Raw genomic sequence first — 12,921 nt, 5'->3', positions numbered from 1 at the left:
TCACCCGACGGGCCGATGTTTCCTGCAAACGGACCACAGAGCGAGGGCCGGCCCGAGACCCCGTGCTTCCAATACAGACAAACGGTTGAACACACACCCCGATCGGCGCAGATATCCACACTAACTGAACCCAGAGTATCTGAGCACCATCAAAAGGGAACTACGACACACATCACTGAACCGACCAATCCTAGGAATCACACAAACAGAAACGTATGCTTGAGTTGGTGAAGTTGGTTTAACTGGTCGTCTATCTTCAGCAGAGGAAACAGAAATGTAAACACAATCTTCATTTACTGAATTTTTAATGTTATCAGTATTGCTTCACAAATGAAGCTGATACAGTATATATGATGCAAGAAATTATGACCAAATGATTATGGGGAACAAAAAAAATCTTTGTTGATTTAAAAAGAAGAAAATGTATTCTTTGTGATATTCTTTATATATGTTTATTTGAAAGGCAACTATCTAAAATTAAACGTGCTTTGACCGATAAAACTTGTCCATGCATTTATCACTTGTTTCGATGACTTAAACTGTGGTTCATCTGAGTCACAAATTGCTCGCCTTCAATTGGTCCAAAATGCCAGATTTTTAAGCCATGAAAGCGGTCACATGACTCCCATTCTGAGTGCCCTATCCAATTTAGAATTGATTTTAAAATTCTATTTTTGTGTGTATAAATCCCTTAAAAACCAAGCGCACACTATAGCTGGAGGGCATCCTTATATACAACCAGAAACTTCTTTTAGTCCCTTCTTTTATAGAGATCAGATTGGCATTTAAAAAAATACATGTTTTCTCCTTGGCTATTTAACTGGTGTCTTTTGTGTTTTTATAGTTGGATTTATGCATACTACGTCCTTTTTTCGATTTTGTTTAATGTTTCCTTTTATAAAGCATTTAGTTCAGTCTTGTGGCTGTTTTAAAATGTACTATAGAAATGAAAACTTGAAAGACTGATTTAAAAATTGAAAGCTGATTGGTGTAAAAGTGATATCTAGTTCTGGCCAATATTTCATGTTACATGTTATCAAACAAGTGAAAATATTTTCATCTTTTCATTTTTACAATTACAATTATTGTGACCATGATTTATAATGCATTTGTGTGGCATGTGCCAATCTTCAATGTCCAAAAAAGCTCTCTAAATCGACTGTTTTTCTAACTTGATCTCTTTTGATGTAATAAAACTGAATCTTCCCAGGCCTCTGTAAGGCTTGAATCACATGTGCATACATTACTATACTGTATGATAAAAAGCCTAATTTTCAGTGCGGGCTGAGACGTATTCATGCGTGACGTATTACAGTGCGGAGAACAAGGCCTCCTGTGTTTCAGCTGAGTGAGCAGGACGTGCATCTGCTCGGTACGCTAGTGATCTCCCGAGCCGGGATCGGATGAACGGATGAGAAAGAGGAGAAAGAGGAGCCGAGCACCTGCAGACTCCGCCCACTGCATCCCCACAACACTACGGCATTTTAGAAGTTGCCAAGCAGCAGCAATGGCGTTGCCAGGCAGGCGCTGCATTATTTATGATCCTGTGTTGCTCTCTCACAACCATCGTGCAACCTCACTGCAAAGACGGACACAGGAGCGAAACACAGGGCATGAGCGCACCCCACACGAGTTCACTCAGACACATCAGGCAAACCCCTCCAGCAAGCCAGAAGACAGCGCTCACCTGTGTGTGTGTTCACTGGTCTCGCTGCAGCGCTCCTGGATGGACTGGGCCAGTGCTTTGGCCTTCCATCCGAAGGCAGCTGGTTCCACGTCGAGTCATGAACCCATCAGAGTATTGACCGCTTACTGGCGAATGAACATCCTCCAACTGGCAGTGTGCAGACTGTAATAGTCCTCTGAGACGGTTAGGGTCAGCCATGAATATCAGAGGCAAAGTCCATCCAAAAGATCCAAGTGGAGAATGAAACAGGGGCCGGAGCAGCCACCGCTTTGGAAGGCAGGCAGGAGAGAGTGTGCATGGGGTAGAGCATGGCTGCAAGTTTATATGTGTTCTCCCTGAACCAGGGGACTGAATAAATAATACAATAGATATTCCTCTGATGAAGTCTCGCTGCGGCATTCATAATTATTTCATTGTTGTGGTAATGAGAGTCCCGCCGCACTGTCAGGTACGAGCGCTGTGCCTCCATCAGGACTACAGCTGCATTTACAGCGCACCTCTGATATCAGGAATAGGGGAAAACTGAGTAAAGACACTGAAAAACTAGAGTAAAGGTAAATGCTGCCACCACAGCATGTGTCGGTGTGGGTTGAGGTTAAAGGGTGAAAGGACCCTCGTCTAGGACGTGTGTGGTATCTGCTGTGAGAAAGTGATACGGGAGGTTTTGTACATGAACGCCAGACTGCTGGAGACTCATTGTAGAGTCCGGCTCAAGTCCACAGGGAAAGAAGGTCAGGACACTCGTGTGCATCCATTTCCCTTCCTCGGAGCCTTGGAGAAGTTTTTATCTCGTGATGACAGTGACATCTTCATCTTAGGATGCGTAAAGGATTAAACGGAGCCAAAAATGCAAATAAACATGTCAAAGTTTCAGAAAAAAATTGCACTTCTTCATCACTACCCCACATCTTTGTAAATGACAATGTCAGTTTTGTGTTAAAAAAACTTCTGACCAATTTGATTTATTCATGTGTTTTTTTTGTTTGTTTTTTTGATAATGCATTCTAATGTTAAACTCATTTTCTGGTCTAAGATGTTCTCTTGTATCCGTCTATCCAGGGCTGAAATTTAGCGAAAGCACCGTTAGCCAACTATGGTCGCAAGTTCCGTCGTTATCGGCATAGTTCAATGAGTCGCGTTTTCCCAAACCATCGTTCCAAATGCAAACAAAATTAAGAATAAATTGTAATTGTAATTGTAAAGACGCCATGTCCGTAATTTACATCAAAACATCTAGCATTAATTCGATTTCAAACAGATTTATTAAAAGAAGTTATTCCAGCACACACGTGACATATACTGGTTTGCCACACTCTAAAAAATGCTGGGTTGTTTTAACCCAATTTTAGGTAAAATATGGACAAACCTGAACGTTGGGTTAAAATTTTAATTAAAAAAAATAACCTGGGTTTGTCCACATTTGACCCAAAGTTGGGTTGAAACAACCTAGCATTTTTTAGAGTGTACTTGATTCCTTCAGCGATGCATCAGCAATGGCATTTACGCAGCCAGTTTCATTGTTGTACGGGAAACACACGCCTGGCTGGAATCTTAAACCAGTTTAGATCGGCAAACCACCTCAGGCTGGTTTATGTGTGTTTCTTCAGCATGGTTATGAGTCATAATGAAAGCCAGCCCATGTTGAGGAGCCATAACATCCAAAAGTTGTGAGCTTGTGCTTCGGAGATGCAGTCTTGAAGATTGAATCTCAAAGTCTCCCTGTGGGAGAGGTTTCTGGTTTATTAAAGCATGACAAGTGGACCCTTAAAACCCCAGATCAGACGGGACATGCAAGGAAAAGCTTGGGGTTTTGAGGAGAGGGTGCTCTCCGTCGCCTAATCCTGTTAGCGCCGCGAGGAGGAGGGTGGGGAGCACAATGGGACCCCGTCCTGCACCAGCTGGGGTCCCGAGCGCTCCTACCCGACCCAAACCCACCCCCTGTTCCCCAGAGCTTTCAAAATCTGCTCTTCAGTGTTCCTCATGGTGTTGCGCTGGTCACCAGGCCACCTGCAGACCCTCAAGACCATTACCTCTCTCAGTGGACTACGACGATTGGGCATCTCTTGCCCATATCAGTAGTAGAAGTCTACTAATGAACCCAAAATACATCTAGACACCATAAAGGTCAAGTACAAGAAAGGTCAGGGTTTCAGAGACCTCAAGTCCCATCTTAAAGGACTTTTGAAAAAACTTTTCCTGATAATTTACTCACCCCCGTGTCATCCAAGATGTCCATGTCTTTCTTTCTTCAGTCGAAAAGAAATTAAGGTTTTTAATGAAAACATTCCAGGATTTTCTCCATATAATGGACTTCAATGGGGTCCAAAAGACAGTTTCAGTGCAAACTGTTCAAAGGGCTTTAAAGATTCCAGACGATGAATAAGGGTCTTATCAAGCGAAACGATCGCTCATTTAATAAATAAATAACAAAGTTTAAGTTTTATAAGCTCAAATGCTCGCCTTGCTCTGTTCTGTGATGCGCGTTCGTGACTCTCCTGTTCATCAAAATGAACGAATCTTTTTTCGAGTCATGACTCGAAGGGTCCTAGATAAGACCCTTATTCACCGTCTGGAATCGTTTAAAGCCCTTTGAACAGTTTGCACTGAAACTCTCATTTGGACCCCATTGAAGTCCATTATATGGAGAAAATCCTGGAATGTTTTCATCAAAAACCTTAATTTCTTTTCGACTGAAGAAAGAAAGACATGGACATCTTGGATGACACGGGGGTGAGTAAATCATCAGCAAAAGTTTTTTTCAAAAGTGAACTACTCTTTTAATAATCAATATGTTACTTTTTGTTTTTGCATCACAGAATTGTCTTGCATCACAGCAGCTTTACATCTACATCTCATATGCTTCAGGCAAAATCGAAGAACAAACTGATGTGACGTCATTTCAAACAAAATCAGGCCAAAAGCACTGCGTTTGGAGTTCTTCATGGGAGTTTGAGACAGCTTGCCAAAGCAAACTTGCGGAAAAGTTTTCTACAGCTATAACACTGACGCTAACCCTACCTTCGTTCTGTGGCGATTGCGTAATAGGTTTGTGTCTGCCGAGTTCATGGGGGGAATAAACATATGGCAGGACTTTTACTCTCTGACCCCTGGACTTTACACTTCCTCACGCATTTCCAACTTATTCCAACGAAAAATATCTTCAAAGTATATTGGGGCCCACTTATTAAATCATGGATTTCCAAGGTAGTTCCTCACTCAGGAAATGAGGATCAGCAACAATACTGTTGGCCATTCTTCATATATTATAATCATAACAGGATTCATTGAGTTTCCCAAGAGTTGCCTACAATCTTTGAGCAACTTTGTGTTTAAAGTATTGGATAAACACTTGCACCATGTAGTATTACAATACTTGGAGAAACAGAAGAAGACTTTGCCTGCTCGCCCCAAAACACCTGAGACGACGGGTCCCTCAACTTATAAAGGGAATCCAGTGATGGTTTCTCGAATGGGAGAAGATTTCATAAACAAATGCACGTCATCCCGCATCCACCAGAGCTTTTGAAAATACTCATCTGTGCTCTCTTTATTCTCTCGTTCCTCAGCTCATTACTCACATCATAAAGATTCCAGCGTGTCTGCAACACAGCATCTCCAAACAAACCAACAATTAACACAGCTGTCCTTTGAAGTGTCCGACACAGCGAGTCAAAGCAGCCGCTCCGTCTGAAGAGTGTAATAAGGGCAGATGAAGCGGAGGAACGGGGCCAGCAGGGGCGGTTGGGTGACGGGCAGCCTCTGCTTACACACATACACCCACAATCAATGAGAGAGCATCAGTCGGCATTTTGGTCAACGCTCTGAGCGGCGTGCATAAACACACTTGGCCTCAAGCAAAGACATTAATATTTTAATAAATAAAGAAGAAAGGAGATCCAAGACAAATGTTTCAGCTTTGGGCCTTCTTCCTCTTTTCACAGCTTCTTATTTGGCACCGAACGAGCGGCTGACGGTTATGTAAAAGTCACACAACGGATCTGTCTCAATGTGCCACGCTTGTCTTCTCCAAAACAGTTCCTGGTGCGCATAAGAAGATCCTTATTTTCCTTTGTACTACACTGAGATTTACATATCATGAATATGCCCTCACTATCATATTTACAGCATTTTGCTTGTTTATTCTTTTCCCTCCTTTGTTTTACTGTTGTAGAACAAAAGAAAAAAACATGAGTGACACCAAGTTTGATTGTATGCAAATGTAAAATTACATGCGCGGTGGAATATTAAGCTGCGTCCTCGGAGGTTTGATCCAGAAGAGATCGACGAGACAAACTCGAGCAAACCAGCCTATAACTAGAGAAAAAAATTGAGTTCAAGTCATCCCGTCAATACCATCACATTGTTTTTACCTGACTGAGGTCCCAGGGGCGATCTCGAAGCACAGCACCCAGCATGCCGGGGAACAAGTAAACAGGCCTGTACTTAGCTTTTACACGCCAATTCAAGAGCACAAGCTCTTTATGTTCAACTGCTGTAGGGCTCTTGTGCATAATTCATAACCACTCAGTTAATCTATTGATCCAGACTTAGTGCAGCCCGTCCTGTTTGGACGGCAGGTAACAGAGGAACGGTGCGGGGATCACAGGACGGATTCTGGGAAAGAAATCGGGTTGAGGAGATGGAAAGCGACTACACCAAAAAACAACTGGAAAAGGCCTAGAAAGGTTAGCACTGATTGTATCTTTAAGGATCCTAAAGTCAAAACAGGGATCATTGCCGAAGGGGTAAAAGGTTTCATTTCGTTTAGACCGGCGATAACAGACAGAAATCCCAGAGGAGAAAAACAACCTGGACCTGAGAATTTGTTCACTAAGCGTGGAACAGAAAAACACAAATCTTCCCATCGACGCTTCACATCCCATCCAGGTCAGCTTACCATCTGTGTCGGCTGCCATTCATTTTTAATGTCTTTTTGGCCACTGCCCCATCAGGTAATGAAGTTTTCCTGTTCCCATCTTTCTGCTTACTTTCCTCTCTGACTGGCAATGTACGAGTCCCAGACACCCCCCCCCCCCCCCCCCGCTCATCCATCCACGTGTCTTTTTCTTTTCTTTCCACCAAAATCACTTTAGAGCTCTTTCAGCCTCAGTGAAGGGAACCAAACGGCCACCACCAGCACACACGGCTCTCCCAAACACATTCTCTTTCATTTCCCAGGTGAGCATCTTGCACGACGATCCTCTGAATATAAAGACCCAAAAAGTCAAAGTGAGGAATCACCCCGTTTCGGTCACTTTGTAGGCCTACCTTTAATTTGTGCTGGCAGACAATAAAATATTTACCAGGAACCCTAAAGGCAATTACATTAAAGTGTGTGCTCAGACTCCCCTTCCCGTCGGCAGCCCCTCAGTGTGAAGCCGCTGATTTGGTGAATGGTCACATATCTACAATGTTAGATTTTACACCCTATCAATAATTCACCAATCACGAAATGGGGGAGGCTTGAATGGAAAAAGGAGGGTACACCCGCTCATGTGCGTGTCCATTTGCTTAACGTACCAGAAATATTTACTTGTGTTGACGTCTTGCTTTCACTCTCTCTTCAGAGCTCTGGCATGACACACACACACACACACACTCAACAATAAATCTGGCTGTACTTGAGCGATTAGTCGCAGAAAAACAAATACACTGTGTAAAGTGTAAAGACAAGAAGCAAGGGTACAAGGTGAAGTGGTACAGTAGTTCACCCACAAATTGAAAATGATGTCATCGTTTACTCACACCCACATCATTCCAAACCAGTTAGAAATGATTTCTTCACAAAAGAAGATGATTAAAGAATAATAATAATAATTTCCCTCATCCATTGAGGGGCTGTAAATCTAATGTGGCAACAGATTACAAGCAATATTATTACGTCAATTTAACAATAGAATTGAGTTATAATTAATCAAGTTAATTCCTTAAAAGTTAACCTTTTAAAATTAGTAAAACTTCCCCAAAAAAGAACGTACATTGGTGATCAGTGTTTGTTTTAGGTTTGTACGGTTTTCTCCTCAGGTGTCTTCAATGTTGGCAATTCAAAATAAAGAGTTCTTACTTAATCTTTGATGTCTGATAATTGTGTTGGTGTAAACTTTACCCATTTTAAATGGTTAACTTTTAAGTAATAATTTGATTCATTATTACTCAATTCTAATTTGTTCCATTTAATTAATAACAACACTGTAAAAAATGATCGTGATTTTAACAGTAAAAGACTGTAAAAATGCAACAGTGAAGTTTCCTTACTATATACGGTAAATAACTGTGAAATATATAATGGTACATTTAATGTTTTACTGAAAAATACTGTTAAATTTACAGTTTTTGGAAGTGAAAAAGTGAAGAAGTTACTGTATAATTTACAGTGAAAAAATGTAAATTGACTTTCCCACAATTCCCCACGTGACACTTCACGTTTAATGTATTTTAACTGTTTATTCATAATTTTCTTAGTTTTTTTCTTATCAGTTATGTTCATCAGGGTTTTATGTTACATTTAACGTTGTTAAATTAATTCTTATTTCATTTTTAAAATTTCAACATGTTACCATGATGGTGTTTAATGTTTGTGTGAATGACACTGTGCAGCTTCTATATAGTAGTATGAACTCTCTTGTGGAAGAGCTGATAATGATGAGCTTTGATTGATCATTATTGCTGCGATTGATGGCTGTGGCTGTCGGTGTATTGCAATTGAACAAAACAGATATTAATACTTCAAAATGTCAGTAAATTAACATGATATCAAATAATGAAATGCGGTTTATTGCTGTAAAATTAAATACGGTCAAAGTCTGTAAAACCTAAAATGTTGCTACCGTACTTTTAACAGGAAAACTCTGTTAACCACAGCTGCCGGAGTTTTCCCGTAAATTTAACGGATTTGTTTATTTTATTTTTTACAGTGAATGCTTGTAATCTGTTGCCACAATTTTATTGATTAGATAAAGCATGTTTATTTTTACAGTGAACGTCATTGGGTTCAGTGCTGTTTTGGACCCTACTGATTTGCTGGGTGAGTAAATATTGCCAGAATTCATTCATTGGAGACATGGGGAATTCTGTCCAATATATTCCACAAAGCATTTTTATGTATACTGTGACACACAAATATCCAGTCGACAGAGGTGCGTTTCCCAAAAGCATCATTAGTCAACTATGGTGAACATTGGCAAACAGCACTGTCTTTGACCTACAGCTCTCGACATACAGTAGTTTGTAGATGACAGAAAAGAACAGTCTGAACACCTCCACTAATCATCTGCAGAAGGAATCCTAACAGCCAATAGCACCAATTCCCCATTTCAGCATTAATATTCATTGAGGAAAATGTTCCATTAGCAATAATCAAGCACTTCCCCAGGCTTGTTTGCAGAAAACTCATCAGGAAAATGACTGACTCCGTGTCGGCAGTGGGAAAGAGAAAGAAGGAACGACTCGATAGATTCAACAAGTATGTCTTGTGTCTGTCTCTCGATCTACATGTCTCTTTCCCAGACTGCCTCTCTCTCTGTTCTGTCACTTTTGCTGTGCCTCTCCGTCCGTCCCACAGCATTCGGAGTCCCCAGTGACAGCGGTTGCTGGGGGAGAGATGGCAGCATTGATGCATATTTGATGAGCGGGTGCCAAGGCCTTGCCGGAGAGCAAGGCACGAGGGGACGATGTTGCTATCTGCGTCTGCAGCTCAGGTTTCTGAGTCACACTCGCAGAGACTCCTTCTCCCATTGTGGGACTTTATTGTCCATGTCTGGGGTTTCAGCACCAATTAGAGTGATAGATACAGGCTCTATACAAGCCAATCCAGAGCAGCTTGCGTGCACTAGCAAACCTGTGCAACACACAACCCACAGGTGCTGATCACACAGCAGGGTCCAGTGATGAACTTCCCATTTTAGCAGCTTCACTGCATGAAGGGTAATGTGATCTATTCACTAAAACAAAACATTTTGCAATCTCTCAATTATGGGAATTACCACATGGCATGAAAGCGGCTGTTTTATGTGTGTTTATATGTGTGTAACTACATAAGTTGACAAGCAAGACATCCAATCAATGTACTTATGACGTGTTTATGAATATAATTCAATCATTCATTGATGCAAACGGATGGTGGTACCAGGCAGCATTTAATTTGTCAGACTGAGGTATTTGATTGATTGACTGCTCTCATTTGTTTGACCTTTATTTTTTTTTATCAATATTTAATTATACATGGGCTCTTATCATTCCAGCCTATTTGAGAATCCATATTGTGGTGCATACCACAAAGTAAATGAACAATAATTAATTCATGTACCAAATTGTTAAGGCTGGCCACACGAAGAAAAAAATAAAAATAAAACACACCACTTGCTTCCCACAACACAATAAAAACTGTTTATTTTTATTTTTGATTTATTAATTTATTTGACAGGGACAGTGTGCATTAATTAGCAGAATTAGCCAAAAGGCTATTTTTCATCCATCGTCCCTGGACAGATATTAATATTGTCTACCTTTAAAAGAAACAGAAAATACAAAATATAAAAGTTTGAGTTTCATATTTCAAATCCAATTAACCTATATTCATATTCTGTCTTTCTTTGCCAAAATGACTAGAAAAAGTGCATCAAGTATGACTTTTAGTTTGTGTTCCGTGATGACAAATTATAAAAATGTTCTAATCAAAATTCATTAAAAAAGAGGTTAAAATGTATTTTCAAAATGACTAACTAATCGTTATTTTCATTTGAATCTTCGTATTAATGAGGATCATAACAATTCATATGGTGACAGACATTTAAACCAAGAGCATGTGTGAACATAAAGATCGCAGTGTTCACAACAACCAATCTAAGGCGACCTGTCAAAATCCCAGCACCAATGAAAACACACCATGAGAGTCTCAGAGTCAAAGCCACGCCTTCTTTGCTCCAGCGCACATGATGGGGAATGGGACCAAAAACCCCGGAGGCGTGTTCACATCCCAAACTTACCAATAACAGTCGAAGGTACTGTAATAGTAGGTGGGCGGGGCCTGTACCTATCTGGGCGGGGCTAAAGGAGACAGCGTTATATTTTAGGTGCCTGCGTAAATTCCTACTGTATCACAGACATTGACAGCTTGCATGCGCCTGGCTCCAGCTCAGCCAGAAAAGAAGACTTTCTCAGGCATATCTTTTCAGTTTTGACCATCCAGATTCGACGCTGTACTGGGGTAAACCGGAGATAAACGAGGAAGACTAGAAGCGACCCCCTCACACCTCTGCCAAAATGATGTCCATGAATAGCAAACAGCCGTTTAGTATGCATCCGATTTTGCACGAGCCTAAATACACACCTCTACACTCCAGCTCTGAGGCGATCCGGCGAGCATGTTTGCCCACGCCCTCGGTGAGTTTAATATTTTATTCTGATGTTTGCGATTCATGATCACATAGTCGTTTGCATTATAAGTGGGCTAAACTTTTCTCCGTGACAAAAAAAAATCGAAGTGCATCAGTTTCAGTTGGCTTAAATTATGTCTTGCGCTGCATTTATTTGACTGAGTTTATTTTAAAAAGATAGAATCATAGAAGTTGTTACAGCACTTTCGAAATGAGCGTTTAATTGAATATTCATTTGAAGATGATTTTCTAAAAGTGACCCAATTTGCTCCCATAAACTTTTTATAACACTCTTTAGCAAAATAATAAACGCATGCAGATTGCAAAATCTGGTTGTTACGTTTTTGTTGTAAAAAAAAAATAATAATAATAATTTGCCACGGATACTAATGCTTGCTCTCTGTCACGCAGTTGCAGGGTAACATCTTCGCCGGCTTCGACGAGACCCTTCTCCAGAGAGCCGAGGCGCTGGCGGCGGTCGACATGGCTCAAAAGAGTCATCCGTTCAAGCCAGATGCCACCTACCACACCATGACCACCATGACGAGCATGACCTGCACTCCCACATCATCTTCTGGGCACCTCCATCACCCGTCAGTGCTGACCTCTCACCACCACCATCCCCACCACCAGCCGACGCAGGGCCTGGAGGGCGACCTGCTCGACCACCTCAACCCCGGCATCTCCATCGGAGGCATGGGCTCCGACGTTTGCTCCACCGCTTCCCACCCGCACTCGCACATGTCAGCAATTAACCACATGCAGCATCACCACCAGCAAAGTATGAACATGCACCACCACAGCCTGGGCTCGCACACCTCTCTGGGCGGCGTCGGAGACTCCGAGCCTGATCCCCGGGAGCTCGAGTCATTCGCCGAGCGCTTCAAGCAGAGGCGGATCAAACTCGGGGTCACGCAGGCCGACGTGGGTTCGGCGTTAGCCAATCTTAAAATCCCCGGGGTCGGCTGCTTGAGCCAGAGCACTATCTGTCGGTTCGAGTCTCTTACTTTGTCCCACAATAACATGGTCGCCCTCAAGCCTATCCTGGAAGCGTGGTTAGAGGAGGCAGAACGGGCTCAGAGAGAGAAAATGGCCAAACCGGAGATTTTTAACGGCGGGGACAAGAAGAGAAAACGCACTTCGATCGCTGCTCCAGAGAAGCGGTCGCTGGAGGCTTACTTCGCCGTCCAGCCGAGACCGTCGTCGGAGAAAATCGCTGCCATCGCCGAGAAACTGGACCTGAAAAAAAACGTGGTCCGCGTGTGGTTTTGTAATCAAAGGCAAAAGCAGAAACGGATGAAGTTTTCCGCCACGCACTAGGCCAGAAACAACGCATTTAAATAAACTTAACATTGAATTAAAGGTGACAAAACTCTTCAATGGCGAGGCGAAGCGCGTCACGCAGGAATTGGGAGCTGGGCGTCAACATCCCAGAGACAGAAACTGTCCCAAAAAGTTTGTCGTGGCATTGTGTCAAGAACAACACGACCGAGAGGACGACCGACATCAACTAAACGTTGCAATTATTGTACAAAAATCGAGAATTGAATAATAATGATTATTCTCTTAACTCAAAACAACTCTTTTTATATTCATCTGTGTACATATCTGTGAATACACTGCACCTCTTTGTGTGAAGAACGCATCAAAATTCAGTTTTTTTAAAGGATGAAAAGAAAGAAAGATAAACACGCTGGTGTGCAAAAGATGTCCCATTCTAGAAACCTAGTGTTATTCTATATGCTCCTGAAGAAATTCATGAAGGTTCTGCTGTGATCCTTTGCATGGTTTACAAGGCGTTTGTTCATTTGCCGTTTGAAAACTCCATTCTCGTTTTGATGTATTGCAATAAGAGAGAAC

General features: G+C 41.8%; 1 protein-coding gene across 1 annotated transcript; it reads left to right on the top strand.

Moving 5' to 3' along the window:
• The first annotated feature begins 10,798 nt into the window (after positions 1-10,798).
• On the top strand, positions 10,799-12,496 carry pou4f4 (POU class 4 homeobox 4). Its single transcript, XM_039680324.2, has 2 exons — positions 10,799-11,068; positions 11,473-12,496. Exons 1-2 carry the CDS (start codon positions 10,949-10,951, stop codon positions 12,379-12,381), a joined length of 1,029 nt encoding a protein of 342 aa, XP_039536258.2. The 5' UTR covers positions 10,799-10,948; the 3' UTR covers positions 12,382-12,496.
• Positions 12,497-12,921: the final 425 nt, after the last annotated feature.

This window comes from Pimephales promelas, chromosome 19, assembly GCF_988280905.1.
Source record: "Pimephales promelas chromosome 19, fPimPro1.hap1.1, whole genome shotgun sequence".
In the NCBI taxonomy this organism is placed as follows: domain Eukaryota; kingdom Metazoa; phylum Chordata; class Actinopteri; order Cypriniformes; family Leuciscidae; genus Pimephales; species Pimephales promelas.
Note: the sequence above shows the minus strand (reverse complement) of the source record. Positions and strands in the feature narration are given on the sequence as shown.

What these genes read in the sequence shown, in the direction of transcription:
- pou4f4 (XM_039680324.2), top strand. Translation starts at nt 10,949, where the DNA reads ATGATGTCCATGAATAGCAAACAGCCGTTTAGTATGCATCCGATTTTG. An exon ending in CATGTTTGCCCACGCCCTCG is followed by an intron (nt 11,069 to 11,472) that starts GTGAGTTTAATA and finishes TCTGTCACGCAG; the next exon opens with TTGCAGGGTAACATCTTCGC.